This window comes from Chiloscyllium plagiosum, unplaced genomic scaffold (assembly GCF_037043375.1).
Source record: "Chiloscyllium plagiosum isolate Xiang-an unplaced genomic scaffold, Cpla_swu_hap1 HiC_scaffold_32, whole genome shotgun sequence".
NCBI classification, from domain to species: domain Eukaryota; kingdom Metazoa; phylum Chordata; class Chondrichthyes; order Orectolobiformes; family Hemiscylliidae; genus Chiloscyllium; species Chiloscyllium plagiosum.
Genome location: NW_028270170.1, coordinates 23579780 through 23600609, shown reverse-complemented (window position 1 = coordinate 23600609; position 20830 = coordinate 23579780). Strand labels below are relative to the sequence as shown.

At 44.4% G+C, this 20830-nt stretch overlaps 1 protein-coding gene across 1 annotated transcript in view; it reads left to right on the top strand.

Annotated features, from left to right (window-relative positions):
• Nucleotides 1–20830, top strand: part of LOC148141784 (beta-1,4 N-acetylgalactosaminyltransferase 2-like) — a 50785-nt gene that overhangs the window by 22484 nt on the left and 7471 nt on the right. Inside the window, 5 exon segments of the mRNA XM_087977601.1 lie at nt 8590–8770; nt 11885–11971; nt 12076–12263; nt 18321–18392; nt 18394–18462. Of these exon segments, the coding sequence (XP_087833727.1) occupies nt 8590–8770; nt 11885–11971; nt 12076–12263; nt 18321–18392; nt 18394–18462 (597 nt within the window).

The following is a 20830-nucleotide window of genomic DNA, read 5'->3' as shown; positions in this document are numbered from 1 at the left end:
GTGCAGTTCTTGTCACCACACTACAGGGAGGATGTGTTTGCTCTGGAGAGGGTGCAGAAGAGATTTATCAGGATGTTACCTGGATTGAGCAGGTTAGCTTTAAAGAGAGGCTGATAGTTGTTTTCTTTTGAGAGTAGAAGGCTGAGGGGGAGCTGATAGAGGTGTACAAGGTTTTAGGGGGCATGTACAGAAAGCAGCTGTTCCCCATCACTGAAGGATTAATAACAAGGGGACATAATTTTACGGTGAAAGACTGGATCCATTGTTATCCTCATGTCCTCTGGCACAGCCTTTATGGCCAGAGAGGAATTAAAATTTGGGTCAGAGCCACTGTAACTTGCTGCATTGTCTCCCACAGCAACTCATCCAGAGTGTGGGGATATGTTCAGTTTTAAGGCGGACAAATCCTCCATTCCCTCCTCACTCCCGATATTGCCCAAGATTCTCACAGTCCCTGGTGTTGAATCCTGTAACTACATCTTACTTCTCTAAAGTGTGAAGGATTCATTAAACACCCTGTCAATGTCCTCCAGCTCCACACACACATCATCTATTTGCTCCCTCATGAGCTACACTCCTTCCCAGGTTATCTTATTCCTTTGTTATGGAACATCTCCCTTTATTCTTAATCTTATCCCCAGTGTTTCTTCAGGCCCCTCTTTCCTCTCCTAACTATTTTCTTCAGTTCCTGCTGAAACTTTCCATACTCCACTAACGCCTCCATTGATTTGCTCCCTTTGTACCTGCGAAAAGCCTCTCTTTTCCTTCTTATCCAGTGCTGAAAATTCCTTGATATCCAGGGTTCTCCTGGCTTGCTGCTCCTATAATTCACCCTCAAGGAAACATAGTGGGGCTTGTACTCTTGCCAATTCCAATGTGAAGCCTCACCCCTCCCCTTCCATTGCATACCGACCAAGAACTAGCTGTTATCGTCTATTCCCATTTGGGTCAGAGCCCACCTATTTGAATAAAATCTGCCTTCTCACAATCAAACACCGAATTTTGCAGAGCATCTTTTTCCTTTTCTGTGGCACATGTGAAACATATTGTTTTGTAGTCACAATCACTAAAATGCTCTCCCACTACCACCTCAAACACCTGTTTAGCTTCACTCCCCAAAATTAGGACCAGCACAGCACTGTCCCTTGTTAGACCTTTAAACTGTGCGAATCTGGGATGCACACAGCTACCTCAGAGGGGCAAGACCTGCAGCAAATGGACACTGTTAACCTCGTAAACTGTTAAAATGGAGTTAAAAATTGCCAGCATCAATGTGCATAGCATCAAATCGGCTACGCGATGTGTTTCTACGATGGTCTTCCTGGCCAACATTAAAGCCGACGTCCTGTTTCTGCAGGAGTGTGGGATACCGCACCTCAGCAGCTACAGGAGATGGTCGAGCTTGTGGGCCCATGGGCCGTCAGTTTGGTCGGGGGGGCAACGATAGCCGCGCCTCCGGTCTGGGTATCCTGTTGCGAGGAGGCAACTTCACCATCTCCGAGGTTAAGGAGGTGGTGGGCGGGTGCCTCCTCGTTGCCGATGTCATGTACAGGAATGCTCCCCTGATACTGATTAATGTGTACGCCCCAGTGGGTAAGAGTGAACGGTTGGCCGTCCTGCAGCCGGTTCCACTGTTGCTGGCTACGTCCAGGCCGGTCATTCTGGCTGGAGACTTCAACTGTATCATTGATGCAGATGGACGATCCGGCGGGGGAGAGGGGGACAGTAAACTGGACGCCACATCCAGAGCCCAGATGGACACGGTAAAAGATGCCAAGCTGCACGATATCTTCAGCACCCCTGCAGACGGAGCGCAGCGTAGATACACCTGGTCACGGGCAGACGGGTCTATCCGCTCAAGGATAGATTACCTGTTTTTGTCCCGAACGCTCTCGGTCAGATCCACCGATGTCAAGCCGGTGTTCTTCTATGACCACTGCCTCCTGCTGGCTGACTGTCACCTACAGGACGAGCAGCGGGCTGGTAAGGGAATGTGGAAGCTGAACACAAAGCTGTTGACCCCGGGAAACATTGAGGAGCTCAGGAGGGACTACACAGGTTGGAGAACCGTGAAGCCCCTCTTTGCGTCCCCAGCGGACTGGTGGGAAACGGTAAAAGGGAACATCAAGAGGTTCTTCATCCTCAAAGGTGTTCAGGAGGCGAGAGAGAGGCGGGGAAAACTGTCCCAGCTCCAGGAAAGTATGCAGCACCTGCTCCTGCTGCAGATGATGGGGGTTGATGTCACGGAGGACCTCAAGGAGATGAAGGGCCAGCAAGCCTCACTCTTTGCCTCGGAAGCCTCCAAGATAACCTTCCGGTCCAGGGTCCGCTCGATGGAGCAGGAAGAGACGTGCTCATGTTTCTTCTTCCAGAAGGTGCACAAAGAGAGCTCCGTGCTCAGCAGCCTGAAGGAAGAAGATGGCTCGATAACGTCATCTCAGGCTGACGGCATGAGGATCAGTAAATCCTTCTATGCCAGTCTGTATGATGCAAAGCCGACCGACAGCACGGCCTCCCAGTCGTTCCTGTCCTCTATCACGGAGGTCTTAGACGACAGAACACGCGAGAGGCTGGACCAGCCGCTATCTCTGGATGAGCTGACCAAGGCCCTCGAGTCCTTCGAAAAGAATAAAACTCCCGGAAGCAACGGCTTACCGGTCGAGCTCTATTCCGCTCTGTGGGACTTGATTGGCCAGGACCTGCTGGAGGTGTATGTCAGTATGCTTCGGGCAGGTACCATGAGTGAATCCATGAGGAAAGGCATCATCACCCTCATCTACAAGCGGAAGGGGGAGAGGGAGGAAATCAGAAATTGGAGACCAATCTCACTGTTGAATGCGGATTACAAAATTCTGTCAAAGGTAATCGCCAACCGGGTTAGGTCTGCTCTGGGGTCGGTGATTCACCCTGACCAAACCTGTGCTGTGCCGAGCAGGAAGATCGCTGAGAGTCTCACACTCCTCAGGGATACGATCGCCTATGTGCAGGACAGAGGGTTGGACACCTGCCTGATCAGCCTGGTCCAGGAGAAAGCCTTTGACAAGATATCACACAGGTATATGAGAGATGTTCTCTCCAAAATGGACTTTGGGGAGGGAATTTGCAATTGGATCAGACTGCTCTACACCAACATTGTCAGTGCAGTCTCAATCAATGGGTGGGAATCAGATAGCTTCCCAGTCAGATCTGGAGTCTGGCAGGGCTGCCCTCTCTCTCCTGCCTTGTTTGTGTGCTGCATAGAGCCATTTGCTGAGTCCATCAGGAAGGATGCGATCCTGAGAGGGGTGACTATTCCTGGCAGCGGGGGCCTGCAGGTTAAGGCCTCCCTGTACATGGATGACGTCGCCGTTTTCTGCTCGGATCCGCTGTCCGTGCGCAGACTCATGTACATATGTGACCAGTTCGAACAGGCCTCGGGGGCCAAGGTAAACCGAGGCAAGAGCGAGGCCATGCCCTTCGGGAACTGGGCCGACCAATGCTCGATCCCCTTCACAGTCAGGACCGACCACCTGAAGATGCTGGGTATTTGGTTCGGGGGGGCTGGGGCGTGTGCCAAGTCTTGGGAGGAGCGTATCAGCAAAGTGAGGCAGAAACTGGGCAGATGGAAGCTACGTTCGCTTTCCATCGCGGGGGGAAAAAACCTGGTCATCAGGTGTGAGGCACTGTCATTGCTGTTATACGTGGCACAGGTCTGGCCTATTCCCAGAACCTGTGCCGCTGCTGTCACCCGGGCCATCTTCCAGTTTATATGGAGGTCAAAGATGGACCGGGTCCGAAGGGACTCACTGTACAAAGATCTGGGCAACAGGGGAAAAAACACACCCAATGCCACCCTCACCCTGATGGTCACCTTTGTGTGTGGCTGCATCAAGCTGTGCGTGGATCCCCGGTACGCAAACACCAAGTGTCACTACGTACTGAGGTTCTACCTGTCCCCGGTGTTGCGAAGGATGGGCCTGGCCTCGCTGCTGCGGAACGCTCCGAGTAGTTGGACCGTTCCGTATCACCTGTCCTTCGTGGAGAAGTTTATGAAGAAAAACACCTTTGACCACAAGTCCATCAGGAAGTGGTCAGCACGCAGTGTACTTGAGACTCTTCGGGAAAAGGAGAGGGCGGATCCTATCAAGCGGTTCCCTGAGCAGACTGTCAAAGCCATTTGGCAGAATGCCTCATCGCCAGAACTTTCCAACAAGCACCAAGACACGGCTTGGCTGGTGGTGAGAAGGGCTCTGCCTGTGAGATCCTTTATGCATGCCCGAACTCTCAGCCGCACCACACGCTGCCCTCGAAGTGGCTGCGGGGGGGATCGAGACTGTCACACACCTCCTTCTGGTACGTGCCTACGTAGAAGAAGTCTGGAGAGGAATGCAGTGGTGTTTGTCAAGGTTCGCCCCGAGCAGCGCCATGACGTCGGACTCCGTGCTCTACGGCCTGTTCCCCGGGACGCACACCGAGACGAACACCAACTGTGCCTGGAGGATCATCAACTCGGTGAAGGACGCTCTCTGGGTGGTCCGAAACCTGTTGATCTTCCAGCTGAAGGAGTTGACCCCAACTGAGTGTTGCAGACTGGCACATTCCAAGGTCCAGGACTACATGTTGAGGGACACGCTGAAGCCTGGGGCAGCTGCCGCCAAGGCGCGGTGGGGAAAGACCACCGTGTAACATCTGCCTGCCTAAAGAAGAACAGGGGGCCCGCGCTGTCATTTGGGCTCTGCTGACGCCTCAGCTAAAAATGTAATCGTACAGACCTGTAAATAGGAATGATTACTCTGTTTCGGTATGCAAAGAAATGGAATGTTTACATATGTATGGCATGTCCAGTTGTATAGATCATCAAAGTATTTTATGAATAAAGTGTATTTTTGAAAGAAAAAAAACCTTTCAACTGTGCGAATCCCAAGGCTGCGCTCCCTAAATTCCATCAGCATGGGGACTTTGCGATGAGAGGGGAGAACATGCTGGATCTGGTTTACACAAACATCCCCAACGCATACAGGATAGAGCCATAGTCCCACCTTCGCTCCTCAGGCGACAGCTCTGTTATGCTAATTCCAGCAGACAAATCAGTCGTCAGACGTGTCAAACCGGTTCTGAAGCAGGTGAAAACCTGGCTGGGTGGAGTCATTTCTGCTCTTCAGGACTGTTTTGGGTGTACTGACTGGCACGTATTCAAGGAAGTTACAACCGATGGAGATTCCATCAACTTCAAGGAGTACACAGCGTCAGGGATTTGCTACATTAGCAAGTGTATTGACAGTGTCACTGTATCCAAGACCAACACTTCTCACCCCAACCAGAAGCAGTAGATGAGCTCAAGGGTGTGTGTGCTGCTGAGGCCCCGTGACACCGCCTTCAGGGCCGATGGCAAGGCGGCCTTAACAACAGCGAGGGCCAACCTGACCCGGGCCATCCGAGAGGCAAAGCGAGCACACAAATGACATGAAAGTCCACCACCCCAACCCCAACCTCCAATGACCAGGTGCTGCACCTTACCACAGCCGATGTGAGGAAATCCTATGCAGAGTCAACCCACAGAAGGCTACTGGACCAGATAACATCCCTGGCAGATTACTCAGAGGATGCTCTGATGTTCTGGAGGATGTTCTCACGGACATCTTCAACATCTCCCTGAGCTGTGTCATAGTTCCAATATGCTTCAGGGCCTCTCCCATCCTCCCCATGCAGCAGGAGTCTTCAGCATCCTTTCTGAATGACTACTGCCACATTGTGCTTACACCTATCATCATGAAATGCTTTGAGAGGCTTGTGATTAGGAATGTTAAGCCCCTGCTGCCCTCCTCACTGGACACCCTGCAGTTTACATATTGTCCCAGATGCTCAACATATGATGCCATTTCTACCACCTGCCATCTGGCCCTCACCCACCTGGAGAAGAAGGTCAGACTACTGTCCATAGACTTCAGTTCTACATTTAACACAATCATTCCTCAGCACATGATTGGAAAGCTGAGTCTGTTGGGCCTAAACACATCCCTTTGTAACTGGATCCTGAACTTCCTGACTGGGAGACCTCAGTCAGTCAGGATTGGGACCAGCATCTCCAACAGCACCACATTGAGCATGGGGCCCCCCGAGGGCTGTGTGCTCAGTTCACTGCTGTTCACCCTGCTGTCACACGACTGTGCAGCTGTGCACTGGCTGAATCACATGATCAAGTTCGCGGGTGACATGACTGTAGTGAGTCCCATCAGCAGGAACGATGAGTCAGTACGCAGAGAGTAGGTGCAGCAGCTAACGGACCAGTGCAGAGCCAACAATCTGTCTCTGAACATGGACAAAACGAAAGAGATGGTTGTTGACTTCAGGAAGGGACGGAGCGACCACTCTCCACTGGACATTGGCGGCTCCCCCGTGGAGATCGTGAACATTACCAAATTTCTTGGTGTACACCTGGTGGAGAATCTCACCTCACCTTCAACACCAGCTCCATAGCCAAGAAAGCCCAACCGCGTATCTAATTTCTGTGTGGGCTGAGGAAAGACCACCTCCCAACCCCCTCCTCGCCACATTCTATGAAGGGTTTATTGAGAGTGCCCTGTGCTATTGCATCACTGCCTGGTTCGGGTATTGCACTGTCTCAAATCGTAACAGCCAACAATGGATAATGAGGACAGCTCATAAGTTGTTGGGGTCCTCTGTGCTAAGAGCATTGTGGAAGACACCACCCACCCCTCACTCAAACACTCCTCCCTCATGCCATCTGGTAGAAGATACGAGAGCATTCGGTATCTCACGGCCAGACTGTGCAACAGTTTCTCCCTCCAAGCCATCAGGCTCCTTAACACAGTATGCTCGGACTCTTCCCCATCTGACATTCTTTGCACAACTTCGAATTGCTGTGAGAAACATGTCTATTATATATCATTCTTCTATTACACTATAATTTGAGTATTTTGCACGTCTTATGCAGCATGTGCCATGTACAATTGTGTAGTTTGTGCTGTCCATGGGGCGCCCTTGGTCCTGGAGGAACGCTGTCTTGTTTTACTGTATCAGTTGTCCTTGGTAGAAATGATAAATATAAAGCTACTCCACTCTACTCTCTGTACTCTACATGATGGTATAAAACGCTCTCTCTACCCCCCTCGAAACTATTTACAATACCTGCTCCTCTATTGTGCACGGTCTGTACCGGGATGTATAATACACTCCCAACAGTGTGACTGCCCCCTTTTTTTCCGAAGGTGTACCCACAAAAGATCATTTGAAGACCCGTTCAAGATATCATCCCTCTTTACTGTAGTCACCGATTGCTTAATTAATTGTGCATTTCATAACAGATAATAATTAATCCTCTCTCACACCCTCCACTATCTTATTTAAAGATCTTATACTCTGGAATGTTGAATTGTTCGGTCCTGCCCCTCACTTAGTTATGTCTCTGTGATGGCAACAACATCACAATTCCACACGTCAGCAATGCCCTAACTCATTAGTCTTACTCTGAGCTTTAAAGTAAGGGACAATCCAGCTTTGCCTTTCTTACCTGAAACTCAACTTGGGCTGATCTCTCCCTGCCTTGGTTCCTTTACTAAAGTATGATGTATCCCAATTGTACTAACACCCTGTGTTCTCAACCCACCAAACTGGTTTAAATTCCTCCCATCAGCATTAGCCAACTCACCTGGAAGGATGCTGGTCCCACTCAGGTTCAGATGAAGACCATCCTGCTTATATGGGTGCCACCTTCCCCAGGAATGGTCCCAGTGATGTAGGAATCTAAATCTTCCCTCCTTCACCAGTTCTTGAGCTTTGCATTCATCTGCCTTATTTTCCTATTTTTGGACTTGCTGGCATGTGGCACTGGGAGAAATCCAGAAGTTACAATGTTTAACATCCTGCTCCAGACTCCCAAATTCTTAATGCAAGACCTCATTCTTCATTCTATTAATATCATTAGTACCAATGTGTATTATGTCCTCAGTCTTACCCCCAACAGGATGCCCTGCAACTGCTCAGTGACATCCTTCACCCTGGCACTAAGGGAGGGAGCATACCATGTTGGAGTCATGTCAGTAAGTACAGAAACACCTGTATGTTTCCCTAATTAATGAATCCCCTCTCACTATCACTCCTACTTTTTTCATCCTCCCCTCCTGGATAATCAGGATGCCATATTGTGCCAGAAGCTTGGCTGTGTCTGCACTCCCTTGATAAGCCAGGTCCCCTGAGAATTCCCAAACTAGAAAACCAATCGGTGGGCAGACCCCAGAGGACTCCTGCACTACCTGCCTGATTGTCTTTGATTGTCTGATGGCCACCCATTCTGTTCTTTCCTCCGATCCCATCAGCTGAGGTATGACCACCTTTCTAAACGTGCAATCCACATAACAATCAGCCTCACAGATGTGCCACATGGAACCAGCCACTGCTCGCTCAGAAACACAGAGCTAACTTCACTTTCATTATATTTCAGAGAGTAAATGGTGTAGTCTTTCACTCAACAGATATTAACGGTCACTACCTTTTTCAGATGCTTAATTGCACATGCATACAGCAGCATTCTACGAAACTCACCACCATATTTCAATGCACACGTCAATGATCCATTTTCTTGTTGTTTAGGTGAAACTAACAGCTACCCAAGGAGTATTTAACACAATTGCTGAGGTCCCAGATGGTGTATTGAGAGGCTTAGGTGACAAAACGTTAACAATAACAAGTCCAAGCTTAGAATTCATAAATGCTGTACTTAAATATATTACTTACACAAGCAAACAATATCACATCAGTACAAATGATATAGGTAAATACAGCCTATAGTATTTTATTTGTTAATACAGTGTTAAATAAACTTTGCAATTCTATATGTATGTGAAATGAATCCTCTTTCTTGATAATTATTCCACGTTGTTCCTTTATGATGTAGGCATTAAAGAAAACGATTCTTACAATTATTCTTGGATAGTTATATTCTAAATTCAAACTGAATTCTTTTAGATTTGGCATTAAAACATTTTATAGTTTTTGGCAGAGCAATTTATTTATACACTTGTTAAATTGTGCCAATGAAATGGTAAAAATAGCAAATCGCCTCAGTTAGGTGTTTTTCAGTTAGAACTGACACAAATCCCGACTCTCATATCCTGCAGTGCTGTGGAGACTGTGTATCTCTGGGCCAGTAATCCCAGAATACCAGTCTCATGCTCTGGGTGATTTAAGATCCACTTTTGCAGATGGTAAAATTTGAATTCAATAAAAAGGACTGGAATAAAAAACTTATATCTTTTATGGAAGAAAATCTGCTATCCTGAACATGTTCAGGCACACAGCAAATTGGTTGTCCTTAACTGTCCTCTGGGTAATTTTCGATGAATAATACATACTGGTCGAGCCGGTGATGTTACATTCCATGAATGCATTAAAAACGTTTGTTTAAAAGAGGAACAAAAACAAATCCTTAAAATACCTGGGGTGTTCACTGAGACATATTAAAATTAACTAGGTTATGTAAAGGAAATGATTAATTTTATTTCGTGAGATGGTAATGTGAATCTCACAGACCCAATACTAAATACTTGTGGGATTGACTGACTTGAATTTAGCAGAAGGGAATATTTAAGGAAATGTTGTGATCTAAATTTCTTTTGAATGAGAATTAAAAGCTATATATCACTTCATCGAGACTTAGCCATCAATGCACTCCTGGCCAGACTCCCACCTTCCACTCTTCGAAAATTGAGCTCATGTAAAACTCTGCTCCACAAACTCTAACTTGTGCGACATCATGTTCACCAAGCTTCATGCTTATCTTTATAATCTCCTCTTACTCTCCAGTATTCATTGAACATACAGTAGTACAACACAGAAACAGGTTTTGCAGCCAGATGTCTTTGTCAACGTAATGCTATTCTGAATTAACCCTATCCAACCGTACTTGGTCCAAATCCCTCGATTCCCTGTCTGTTTTTCAGTCTGTCTAAATGGCCTAATTTAAGATCGATACAACTCTCTAATGCTGGCTTCCTACATAACTCCAATATTAATCCATATACAGTGAGGCTGGAGATCTGAAGTCAAAATGGAAAGTACTGGAGAAATGCAATGGGTCTGGCAGCGCCTGTGGAGACAGAAATAGTTACCATTTCAAATCCAATGATTTCTTTCAAATTCCCAACATTAATCACATTTATGGGTGCGTTCAACCAGGGGTGAGACCACTTTTAAACTGTTGTGTACAGTTCTGGTTGCCCCACAACCAGAAGGATTATGTTAAGCTGGAGAGCATAGAGGAAAATTTACACAGATGTTGCTTCGATTGGATGGTTTGAGTGACAAGGAGAGGCTGGATAGCCTTGGATCTTTTTTTCCCTGGAACTTCAGAAGCTAAGGGGTGACCTAACAGAGGTTTTTTTCCCTGGAACTTCAGAAGCTAAGGGGTCACCTAACAGAGGTTTACAAAACCAAGAGGGGCATGAACAGGGTTCTTGGACAAGATCTTTTTCTAGGGGTAGGGGAGTCCAAAACCATAGTCAGTCGTTTAAGTTGGGTGGAGAAATATTTCAAAGGAATCTGAGGGGCAGATTTATCACACAGAGCGTAGTGTGTAAATGAAATGAGCTGCCAGAGGAAATGGTAGAAGCAGGTACAATTACAACATTTAAATGATATTTGGACAGGAACATGAATAGGAAAGGTTTGGAGGGATATGGATCAAATGTAGGCCAATGGGAATACTTCAGTTTAGGATACCTGGTCAGCAGGGACACGTTGGACCAAAGGCTCTGGTTCCATGTTGTCAGACAGTAAATTTGATTTGGAAGAACAATTCAATGATTTGGTATTATATGATACCATTCCTGATTTCTAAGCTATGCCGCCCATGTACTGTAACTTCATCATTAACTGTTCCAAAGTGGACTGCAAGTATTGCACAAAAATCAGCTCCAGTTTATTTCAGATTATTTTCAAGGACCACCCAAAGTGTGGCTCAAGCTCATCAAAGAATCAATCCATTTGGTCTATCATGGGTTTTCTCAGCATTTTGACCTAATTGCAATCTCCTGCCTTTCCTTATAACCTTGCCCATTTTCCATTGCCTTTCAGGCCACAAATACAGAATTATATCTCAAAACAAAACACAAAACCCACACTCAGTAGTATTCAGCACAGAATGCATCCTGAACCAATCCACTCACAGAGAATGTTATAGGAATTTGTACAAATAATTCTGCAGATATAACATTTACTGCAATACCTAAACATCAAGGTCAGTGTAATCAGTGAATACTGATGTATGCCAATCTTCAGTCTGCACAGTCAATGAAATATCCACAAAACACAGGACTGCAGAGATCAGGAAGGTAAAAGTGTACTTTCCAAACTGGAAGACTGCAAGTCAGTTAAGTCGTTTAAGTCACTATCCCAAGTCCATTGCTATTCCCACACACTGTGTCAATGATTGAGAGGATTTAGTATTTTTGCTAAACACATCACTTCCATTGATGTTGCTTTGGGGGAGACATGAAGCAGAGACTTGATATTTCCATGCAGATGAGTACTCAACCTCGAATGTAAAACTGAAGCTAAAATCATCCTGTTCCTTAATCTTGTGAAAGGAATTCAAAAGGAGGGTCAACAGAAACAGAATGACTCATAAAACATTGATTTGACAACACAGAAGGGACCAAAGGTTAAATGGTTATGATGTTACCCACCTATACTGTCATGGAATAACCAACATTTCAACAGGATATTTGTAGTATGGGTTCAAGCTTAAGATATTTCATTTGGAATAGACTGCTTTTTGTGTTCCTTAAATATCTTGTGCTAAGTTTGTTACAATCAGTTCATATTTTATACATCTGCAATTCAGAAAATTGACTGTTTTGAACCTTATTTACATTTTCTCTGCACAAAGTGTCTTTCCAGTTTGAAGAACATGTTGCTGAACTTCCGATTATTATCAGGCATCCCCCAATACCACGGTTGTTTGATCCTGGACCAGGTAAACTTGGTTTCAATTTGGGTCAAAAACATTAGAGGTTTGATCAATATTTTCAAATAAAATTTGTTTCTCCAAGGAACTTGGATTGTCTTCCCTTATTCCAGATAATGACATCAATTCCTTGGTAACCGTTACAACAAAGACATTTTTAAGATATCATAAGCTTCGAATCTTGATAGACAGCATTCGGAGTTTTTACCCAAACATGACGATAATCATTGCAGACGACAGTGAAGTTCCTGAAAAAATTGAAGGACCCCACATCGAACAATACTTCATGACATTCGCAAAAGTATAGTAAAGATTTCTGTATTCAGTTTATACAGACTTGAAACAGAAGTTTGATTTGAAAGCAGAATTCAATGATTTGGTATTATATGATGTCATTACTGAGTTCTCGCATTTGCTGCCCACATACTGTAATGTCAACATTAACAAAAAGTTGCAGAAAAACAACTCAGGTTTATGTGGGGTTGTTTTCAAAGAGTACCCAAACTAAGGCTCAAGCCCCATCAGAGAATCAATACATTTGGTCTATCATTTCTGTATTGGCTTTCTAAGCATTTTACCTTAATTCTAATCTCCTGCCTTTCCCCATAGCCCTGAACATTTTCCTTTTCAAGTTCTAAACTAGTGCTCTCTTGAATGTCTCAGTTGACACCAAACTTCCAGGCAATGCACAATGGATTCTAACTAATCACTGAGTTAAAATCTTCTTCTCATCTCATAATTTTCTAAAGTATTTTGAGATACAAAATGAATATTTTGAATATTTTGTATCAGTATTTATTGTGGAAAAGGATATGGAAGATATAGACAGTAGCGAAATAGATGGTGGCATCTTGCAAAATGTCCCGATTACAGAGGAGGAAGTACTAGATGTCTTGAAATGGTTAAAAGTGGATAAATCCCCAGGACCTGATCAGGTGTACCCGAGAACTCTGTGGGAAGCTAGAGAAGTGATTGCTGGGCCTCTTGCTGAGATATTTGTATCATCGATAGTCATAGGTGAGGTGCCGGAAGACTGGAGGTTGGCTGGGTCCTCTACTTTTTGTCATTTACATAAAATATTTGGATGCGAGCATAAGAGGTACAGTTAGTAAGTTTGCAGGTGACACCAAAATTGGAAGTGTAGTGGACAGAGAAGAGGGTTACCTCAGATTACAACAGGGTCTGGACCAGATGGGCCAATGGGCTAAGAAGTGACAGATGGAGTTTAATTCAGATAAATGCGAGGTGCTGCATTTTGGGAAAGCAAATCTTAGCAGGACTTATACACTTAATGGTAAGGTCCTAGGGAGTGTTGCTGAACAAAGAGACCTTGGAGTGCAGATTCATAGCTCCTTGAAAGTAGAGTCGCAGATAGATAGGATAGTGAAGAAGGCATTTGGTATGCTTTCCTTTCTTGGTCAGAGTATTGAGTACAGGAGTTGGGAGGTCATGTTGCAGTTGTACAGGACATTGGTTAGGCCACTGTTGGAATATTGCGTGCAATTCTGGTCTCCTTCCTATCGGAAAGATGTTGTGAAACCTGAAAGGGTTCAGAAAAGATTTACAAGGATATTGCCAGGGTTGGAGGATCTGAGCTACAGGGAGAGGCTGAACAGGCTGGGGCTGTTTTCCCTGGAGCGTCGGAGGCTGAGGGGTGACCTTATAGAGGTTTCCAAAATTATGAGGGGCATGGATAGGATAAATAGACAAAGTCGTTTCCCTGGGGTCGGGGAGTCCAGAACTAGAGGGCATAGGTTTAGGGTGAGAGGGGAAAGATATAAAAGAGACCTTAGGGTCAATTCTTTCATGCAGAGGGTGGTACGTGTATGGAATGAGCTGCCAGAGGATGTGGTGGAGGCTGGTACAATTGCAACATTTAAGAGGCATTTGGATGGGTATATGAATAGGAAGAGTTTGGAGGGATATTGGCCAGGTGCTGGCAGGTGGGAATAGATTGGGTTGGGATATCTGGTCGACATGGACAAGTTGGACCGAAGGGTCTGTTTCCATGCTGTACATCTCTATGACTCTATAACTCCATTTGCATTGGTTGGGAGCTCTAGAATTAGGGAGTACAATGAGAACTTTGAGGAGCAAGGAAACAGGCTTGAACAGATTGAGACTGAGGAAGTTGATGTGCTGGAAATTTTGACAAACATTAAGATTGATAAGTCCCCAGGGCCCATCCAAAGTTATTGTAGGTTGCTCCAGGAAGTGAGAAAGCAGGTTGCTAAGCTGCTGGCGAAGGTTTTTGCTTCCTCACTCTCTGCGGGAGTCGTACCGGAGGATTGGAGGGAGGCGAATGTTGTTCCTCTTTTCAAGAAAGGGAAAAGGGAAATCCCTGTCAATTACAGACCAGTCAGTCTTATGTCTGTGGTCAGCAAGATTTTGGAAAGAATTCTGAGGGATAGGATTTATGACTATTTGGAAAAGCATAGCGTGACTAAAGGCAGTCAGCATAGCTCTGTAAGGGGCAGGTCATGCCTCATAAATATTATTGGGCTCTTTGAGGAGGTGACATGACAGATCGATGAAGGTTGAGCAGTGGATGTGGTGTACATGGACTTCAGGAAGGCATTTGATAAGGTTCCCCACAGTAGGCTCATTGATAAAGGCAGGAGGTATGGGATTTTAGGGTATTTAGCTGTCTGGATTCAGAGTTTGTTGGCTGACAGAAGGCAGAGACTGGTTGTAGATGGTGAGTATTCTGCCTGGAGGTCAGTGGTGAGTGGTATCCTGCCATCTCTGTTCTTGGGCCTCTGCTCTGTAGTTTTAATAAATGACTTGGATGAGGAGGTTGAGAGGTGGGTTAGTAAATTTGCCAATGATTCAAAGCTTGGAGGTGCTGTTGATAGTATCGAGGGCTATTGCAGACTGCAGCACGACATTGACAGCATTCAGAGCTGGGCTGAGGAATGACAGATGGTGTTCAACCTAGATAAATGCAAAGAGATGCATTTTGGAACATCAAACTTAAATGCTGAATATAGGATTAAAGACTGGATTCTTGGCAGTATGGAGGAACAACGGGATCTTGGTGTTCAAGTGTATAGATCCCTCAAAGTCGCCACTCAAGTGTATAGGGTTACTAAGAAAGCATATGGTGCTTTGGCGTTTATTAACAGGGGGATCAAGTTTAAGAGACGCAAGATTTTGCTGTCACTCTACAAAGCCTTGGTGAGTCCCCACTTGGAATATTGCATCTAGTTCTGGTCGCCATATTATTGAAAAGATGTGGAGGCTTTGGAGAGAATGCAAAAGAGGTTTACCAGGATGCTGCCTGGACTGGAGGGCATGTCTTACGAGGAGAGGTTGACTGAGCTTGGACTTTTCTCTCTGGAGAGAAGGAGGAAGAGAGGTGACCTGATCAAGGTGTACAAGGTAATGAGAGGCATGGATAGAGTCGATAGCCAGAGACCTTTCCTCAGGGCAGGATTGACTGCCACGAGGGATCATAGTTTTAAGGTGTTAGGAGGAATGTACAGAGGAGACGTCAGGGGTAGGTTCTTTATGCAGAGAGTTGTGAGCACTTGTGGTGGAAACAGAGTTATGAGGGACATTTAAGCGACTGCTGGGCATGCACATGGACAGCTGTGAATTGAGGTGAGTGTAGGTCAAGTTATTTAATTTTAGATGACAATTAATCTTCGGCACAACAATGTGGGCCAAAGAGCCTGTACTGTGCTGTACTTTTCTATGCTCTACATTCTGAGAATTAAGGCCAGACTATTCAGGAGAGATATTAAAAAACACTTCCACACACAAAGGCTGGAAGATGTTTGGAACTCTTTAACACGAACAGTAATGGATGCTGAATCAGTCATTAATTTTAGATCTAAAATAGATATTTTTTTTATTAAACAAAGGTGTTAAAGGATATGGGCCAAAGGTAGGTCTGCAGAGTTATGCCACAATTTAACCATGATCTCATTGAATGGCAGAACTGGTTTGAGGGATCCGATGGTCCACTCCTGTCCCTATGTTCCTATCTTCTTCTCTCACAAAACACTTGAAATCGGGCCTCTGGTTCTCGATCCCTTTATGAGCAGGAACAATTTCTCCCTACCTCCTCTACCACTGTCACCTTAAACCTTCTCTCAGATCTCCTTTTAGCCTTCTCCTCTTCAAGGAAAACAATCCTAACGTCTCCAATCTCTGCTCAATAACTGCAGTTGCTTATCTCTGACACCAATCTCACAAACCTCAGTCAAGCCAGATTTCCATTTGTCCACTAAGAGCAGTATGATCCTGAGCCATCTTTGGTCCCAGGCTCAATACAATGAATCCAATAAGCTGCAAGTCTCAAGTCAATGCCTTTTCCAGCTGGAGAGATGAGCACTTGGTCAGTTCACCAACTGAGTCAGTCAACAGGTGATGCCAAGGGAGCAGGAAGTGGGGTGTGATTCACATCAGAGTCCTGGTTTTCTTGAGATGCTCAGGTGAGTAAATGTGAAAAAACTTAATCTTATATCACATGGAACCTCAAGGTCAGATTCTCTCAACGTGAGCTGCTTTCGGTATAATTCAGTCTTGAGTTGTTTATTCAAATAGCAAATGTGGATTTATATTGATATATGCTGAGGGGTAAAGCAAAGCCTTTGTCAGACTTGTGTTCCAAAGTTACATGGTTGTTTCTACTATCACTGTTGCTGTTTATTTCTGTACAGCTTTTTTTTGAGTTGCCTATTGCTCTGGTGTACTCTGTTACCTTTCAGCACTGTCAAGAGCTTAATCCAATTAACCCAATCAAATGTTTTTTTCAAAATCTACAAGACAAATATATAATTCCTGTCTAACCCCAAAACTACATCCCCTCAATAATTGTACAATACCAGTTGCATTTCTTGTCTCTCTTCCTCCCTGGAATCCAAAACTGGTTGTCTTTAATTTGATTCCGTGATATCTCACCCATGCTCTTGGTCCTAATTTTATTATTATTAGGTACAGAGTGTGAATAATACCTACCAGACTAGAGCTACTGGAATGGAATTGCCACTCAGTCCTTTTGAGTGCAAGTCCTGCTCCAGCAGATGTCACAGCTTAGTGTTCTTGGCGAGGGACATCTTTCAGGGAATTGAAGGAAATAACAACAAGGCCTATCTGTCAGTAAATGCAGGGGTACTTACTTCAAACCATTTCAGCTCTCCACCATTCTCTGGTCTGCTGCACAGTGGGAACATCAGGAGGAGTGTGAGTGGGAGTGCTTATAATTAGGTCATGAGTTCTGACTAATGGGGAATTCTGCTGCGTAAATATTAGGGACTTGATGATTTGATTGGTGTGTTGTCAGTGATGTAGTGGGAAAGAGATGTTACAGAAAGATACATTCACTGACATTGAGCACCCACATGAGTTCATTAAGGTTCTTGTGACACTGCTCCTAGATCCTCAACATTAAATGGCAACAACTGACATCTGCCAATGTCTCTCCCTGCCATTTCTGAGGGTGGTCCTTGAGGGCATCCTTTACCCAGGACACAATGGCCTGCCTCCTATTGACCACAGATACAATCAGTACCTCAAGCACCAGACATTCCTTCTGCATCTGTCTTCATTTTTCCATGTTTTAAATCATAACATTGTTGTTTAGTGCCATTTCCCCTTAAAAGGGTCAAAAATTCTTTAATAACTTGTGGCTGACTGTAACATGTAACATTCACTCAATATCCCCCAGCCCTTGCATATTGTTGAGGCAGCCAATCACACAGCAGATATTGAGCCCTACACTACATCGTAATTGGGTGTCACCAACACACTTATGTGCATCTCTAATGAAATCAGTGGGACCATATGTCCACTGGTAACCCCAGCACCTGGCAACCCCACCAGTTTTGGATTCCAGGGAGGAAGAGAGACAAGAAATGCAACTGGTATTGTACAATTATTGAGGGGACGTAGTTTAGGGTTAGACAGGAATTATATATTTGTCTTGTAGATTTTGAAAAAAACATTTGATTGGGTTAATTGGATTAACCCAAGCTAATTTTTAGGCTAGTTCTGCAGGTATTGGCTAATTGTGTCTTTTCTCTGGGATTTCTCAGAGATAGTTCCCTCATTGTAAAACTGTACAATTCTCCAAAAGACTGAAACTCCTGGTCACTGTCAACTGGTATGCCATTCAAATTTTGTACAGGATCCTTCCAACATTGGACAATTTACAAGACATTTAGGTGAATTGAAAAAGTAGGAGGAAATGTGGTGGAAGTAAATGTTGGAAAATAAATGAACTCCATGTCTATTGTTCATACCACTTCAAGCTAGATACTTCTTGTAACATAATTGTGGCTAACCCAATTTCAAAGAACCAATTTCTCCTCATTTATTGATCCTGAAACTCTTGCCATTTTATTCTGCACAGGGATGGTTTGCTGGAAGAAACTTGGCAACTTCTCAGGTCACAACTAAATACCCTCTTTGGGTGGATGAAGATTTTTTTATTCACAAAACAGACAAAAGTGGAAAAGCTGGTGGAAGTATTAGAAAACACAAACTTGGACGTGGCAAGAATGGAACTGCTTGGAAAGTGGAACAATGTTTCACAAATACTTCAACCTGATGACATTTCATTTTTGTGTTTCGAGAAATGAATTTTAATTTGCATATAAAATATTGTGATTGATGTTTTGTTCATATCTATACACACAAGTAAGTTTGACAGCAAGTAGCCTGTCATTCAGTGAGAAAAATAACTCCCATCTTGTAGTTATAAAATTGGAGGACATTTAAGAAACCCATCTTTCCAAGCTCTTAACTCATAATGGTTAACAGAGGGAGGGAGAGAGGAAGGAAGAAAGTGAGGGAGAGGTGCAGGGATGTTGGAAATAAGAAAGGGAGGGTGAAAGGAAGAAAGAAACATCTGCCTTTTAGAAAGTGTTAGAGTGTATTACAAAGGGTATAACAGCAGAGCATTTACAAATACATAATATAACCAAGCAGCATGGCTTCATGGAAGGGAAATCATCCCTGACAAATTCATTCCAATTCTTTGAGAAAGTAACAAGCAGCATTGATAATGGGGATCCAGTAAATGTAATATATTTAGATTTCCAAATGGCGTCTGAGAAGGTAACACACAGACGACATCATTAGATAAGTGCCCATGGTGTTGGCAGTCATGTATTAACATGGATAAAGGTTTTGCTGGTAGAGAGAAGACAGAGTTGGGATAAAGGGGACACTTTCAGGATGGTAACCTGTAACTAGTGGAGTGCTACAGTACGAGGGCCACAATAATTTAGAATATATTTTAAGAATATATATTAATAACAAGGATAATGCAAATGGATGTGCTGTGACCAAATTTGCAGATTACACCAAAGTAGATGTGAAGGCAACTAAAGAGCATAACACAAGAAGTTTATAGTGATTACAGACAGATGCAGCGGGTGGGAGGCAACTTGTCAGATGGAATATAATGAGGGAAATGTGAGCTAAAGCAACTTAGAAGGAAGTTTAGAAGAATTGAGTATTATTTTGGAAAAGACTGCAGAAAGCTGCACCACGGAAGGATTTGGGAATCTTCATGCATGCGTCACAAATAGCTGGCAATAAAATTCAATAAGTAATCGAGAGGGCAAATGGAATGTTGCCTTTTTAATTCAAAAGGAAGGGATTATAAAAATAGGGAGGTCTTAGTAAAAATATACAAGACACCAACCAGACCACAACTGGAATACCGTGAATGGATTTGGTCCCTTTATAGAAGGAAAGATGAAGTGTCATTGGGGGCAATCCAGAGAAAGTTCACTCGGTTGATTCCGGGCATGCAGGGAAGGTCTTATGGAGCAAGGTTAAGTAGATTGTGCTGGCACACATCAGAGTTTAGGAGAATGAGAGATAATCTTAGTAAAACATAGTATTCTTAGGAGGCGTAACAGGGTAAATGGAGCGACATTTCTTCCTCTTGTGGGAGAGTCTGGGACCAGAAGGTGTAATCTCAGAGGAAAGGGTCATCCATTAAGTCCAGTGATAAAAAGGATTTTTTTCAAAACTCAGTGAATCTATTAAACACTTTGCCGCAGAGGGCTGTCAAGGCTGGACCATAACTTATATTCAAAACCGATGTACTAAATCTTAATCAGAAAAGGAATCAAGTGTTATGGCAATAAGGCAGGAAAATGGCATTGAGGATTATCAGATCAACCACGATCTCATCAAATGATAAGGCAGACCTGATGGGCTGAATGGTCCACTTCTGCTCCTATGTCTTCTGGTGTAAAAGTCTGAGAAAGAACGGGAGAGAAGGGAAGGATATAGGAAGGTAAGAATGAAGGAATGGAGGAAGTAAGGAAAAGAAAGAAGAGGCCAAGTCAGTGAGGAAGGGAAGCATGGTGGCTCACTGGTTAACACTGCGGCCTCACAGTGCCAGGGACCTGGGTTCAATTCCAGTCTCAGGCGATTGTCTATGTGGACTGTGCGCATTCTCCATATATCTGCATGGGTCTGCTCAGGGTGATCCAGTTTCCTCCTGCAGAGTTTGGATGTGCAGGTTGAGTGGATTGGCCATGCTATATTACACATAGTATCCAGGGATGTTAAGGTGGATAAGCCAAGGGAAATTCAGGGTAGGGGGTGATTCTGGTTGGGATGCTCTTAAGTGGGTAAGTGTGGACTCAATGGGTTAAATGGCCTACTTCCACACTGTAGGGATTCTACAACTCTTGGAAGGGAGGAAGAAAGGATATTTCACACATATTTGGTTCTTTGAATGTGATCACGTGACGCAAATATCAACTCCAGCTTCCTAAGGTAAGTATCAGGATGCCAAATGGGGTCATGAGCTGAACATTTGGTGTCTGGACCCTCATGAAGTAATGGATTGTCTCCATCTTCCATGGTTCTCCAGGTCTCAGCAAGAGGATTGCTCAA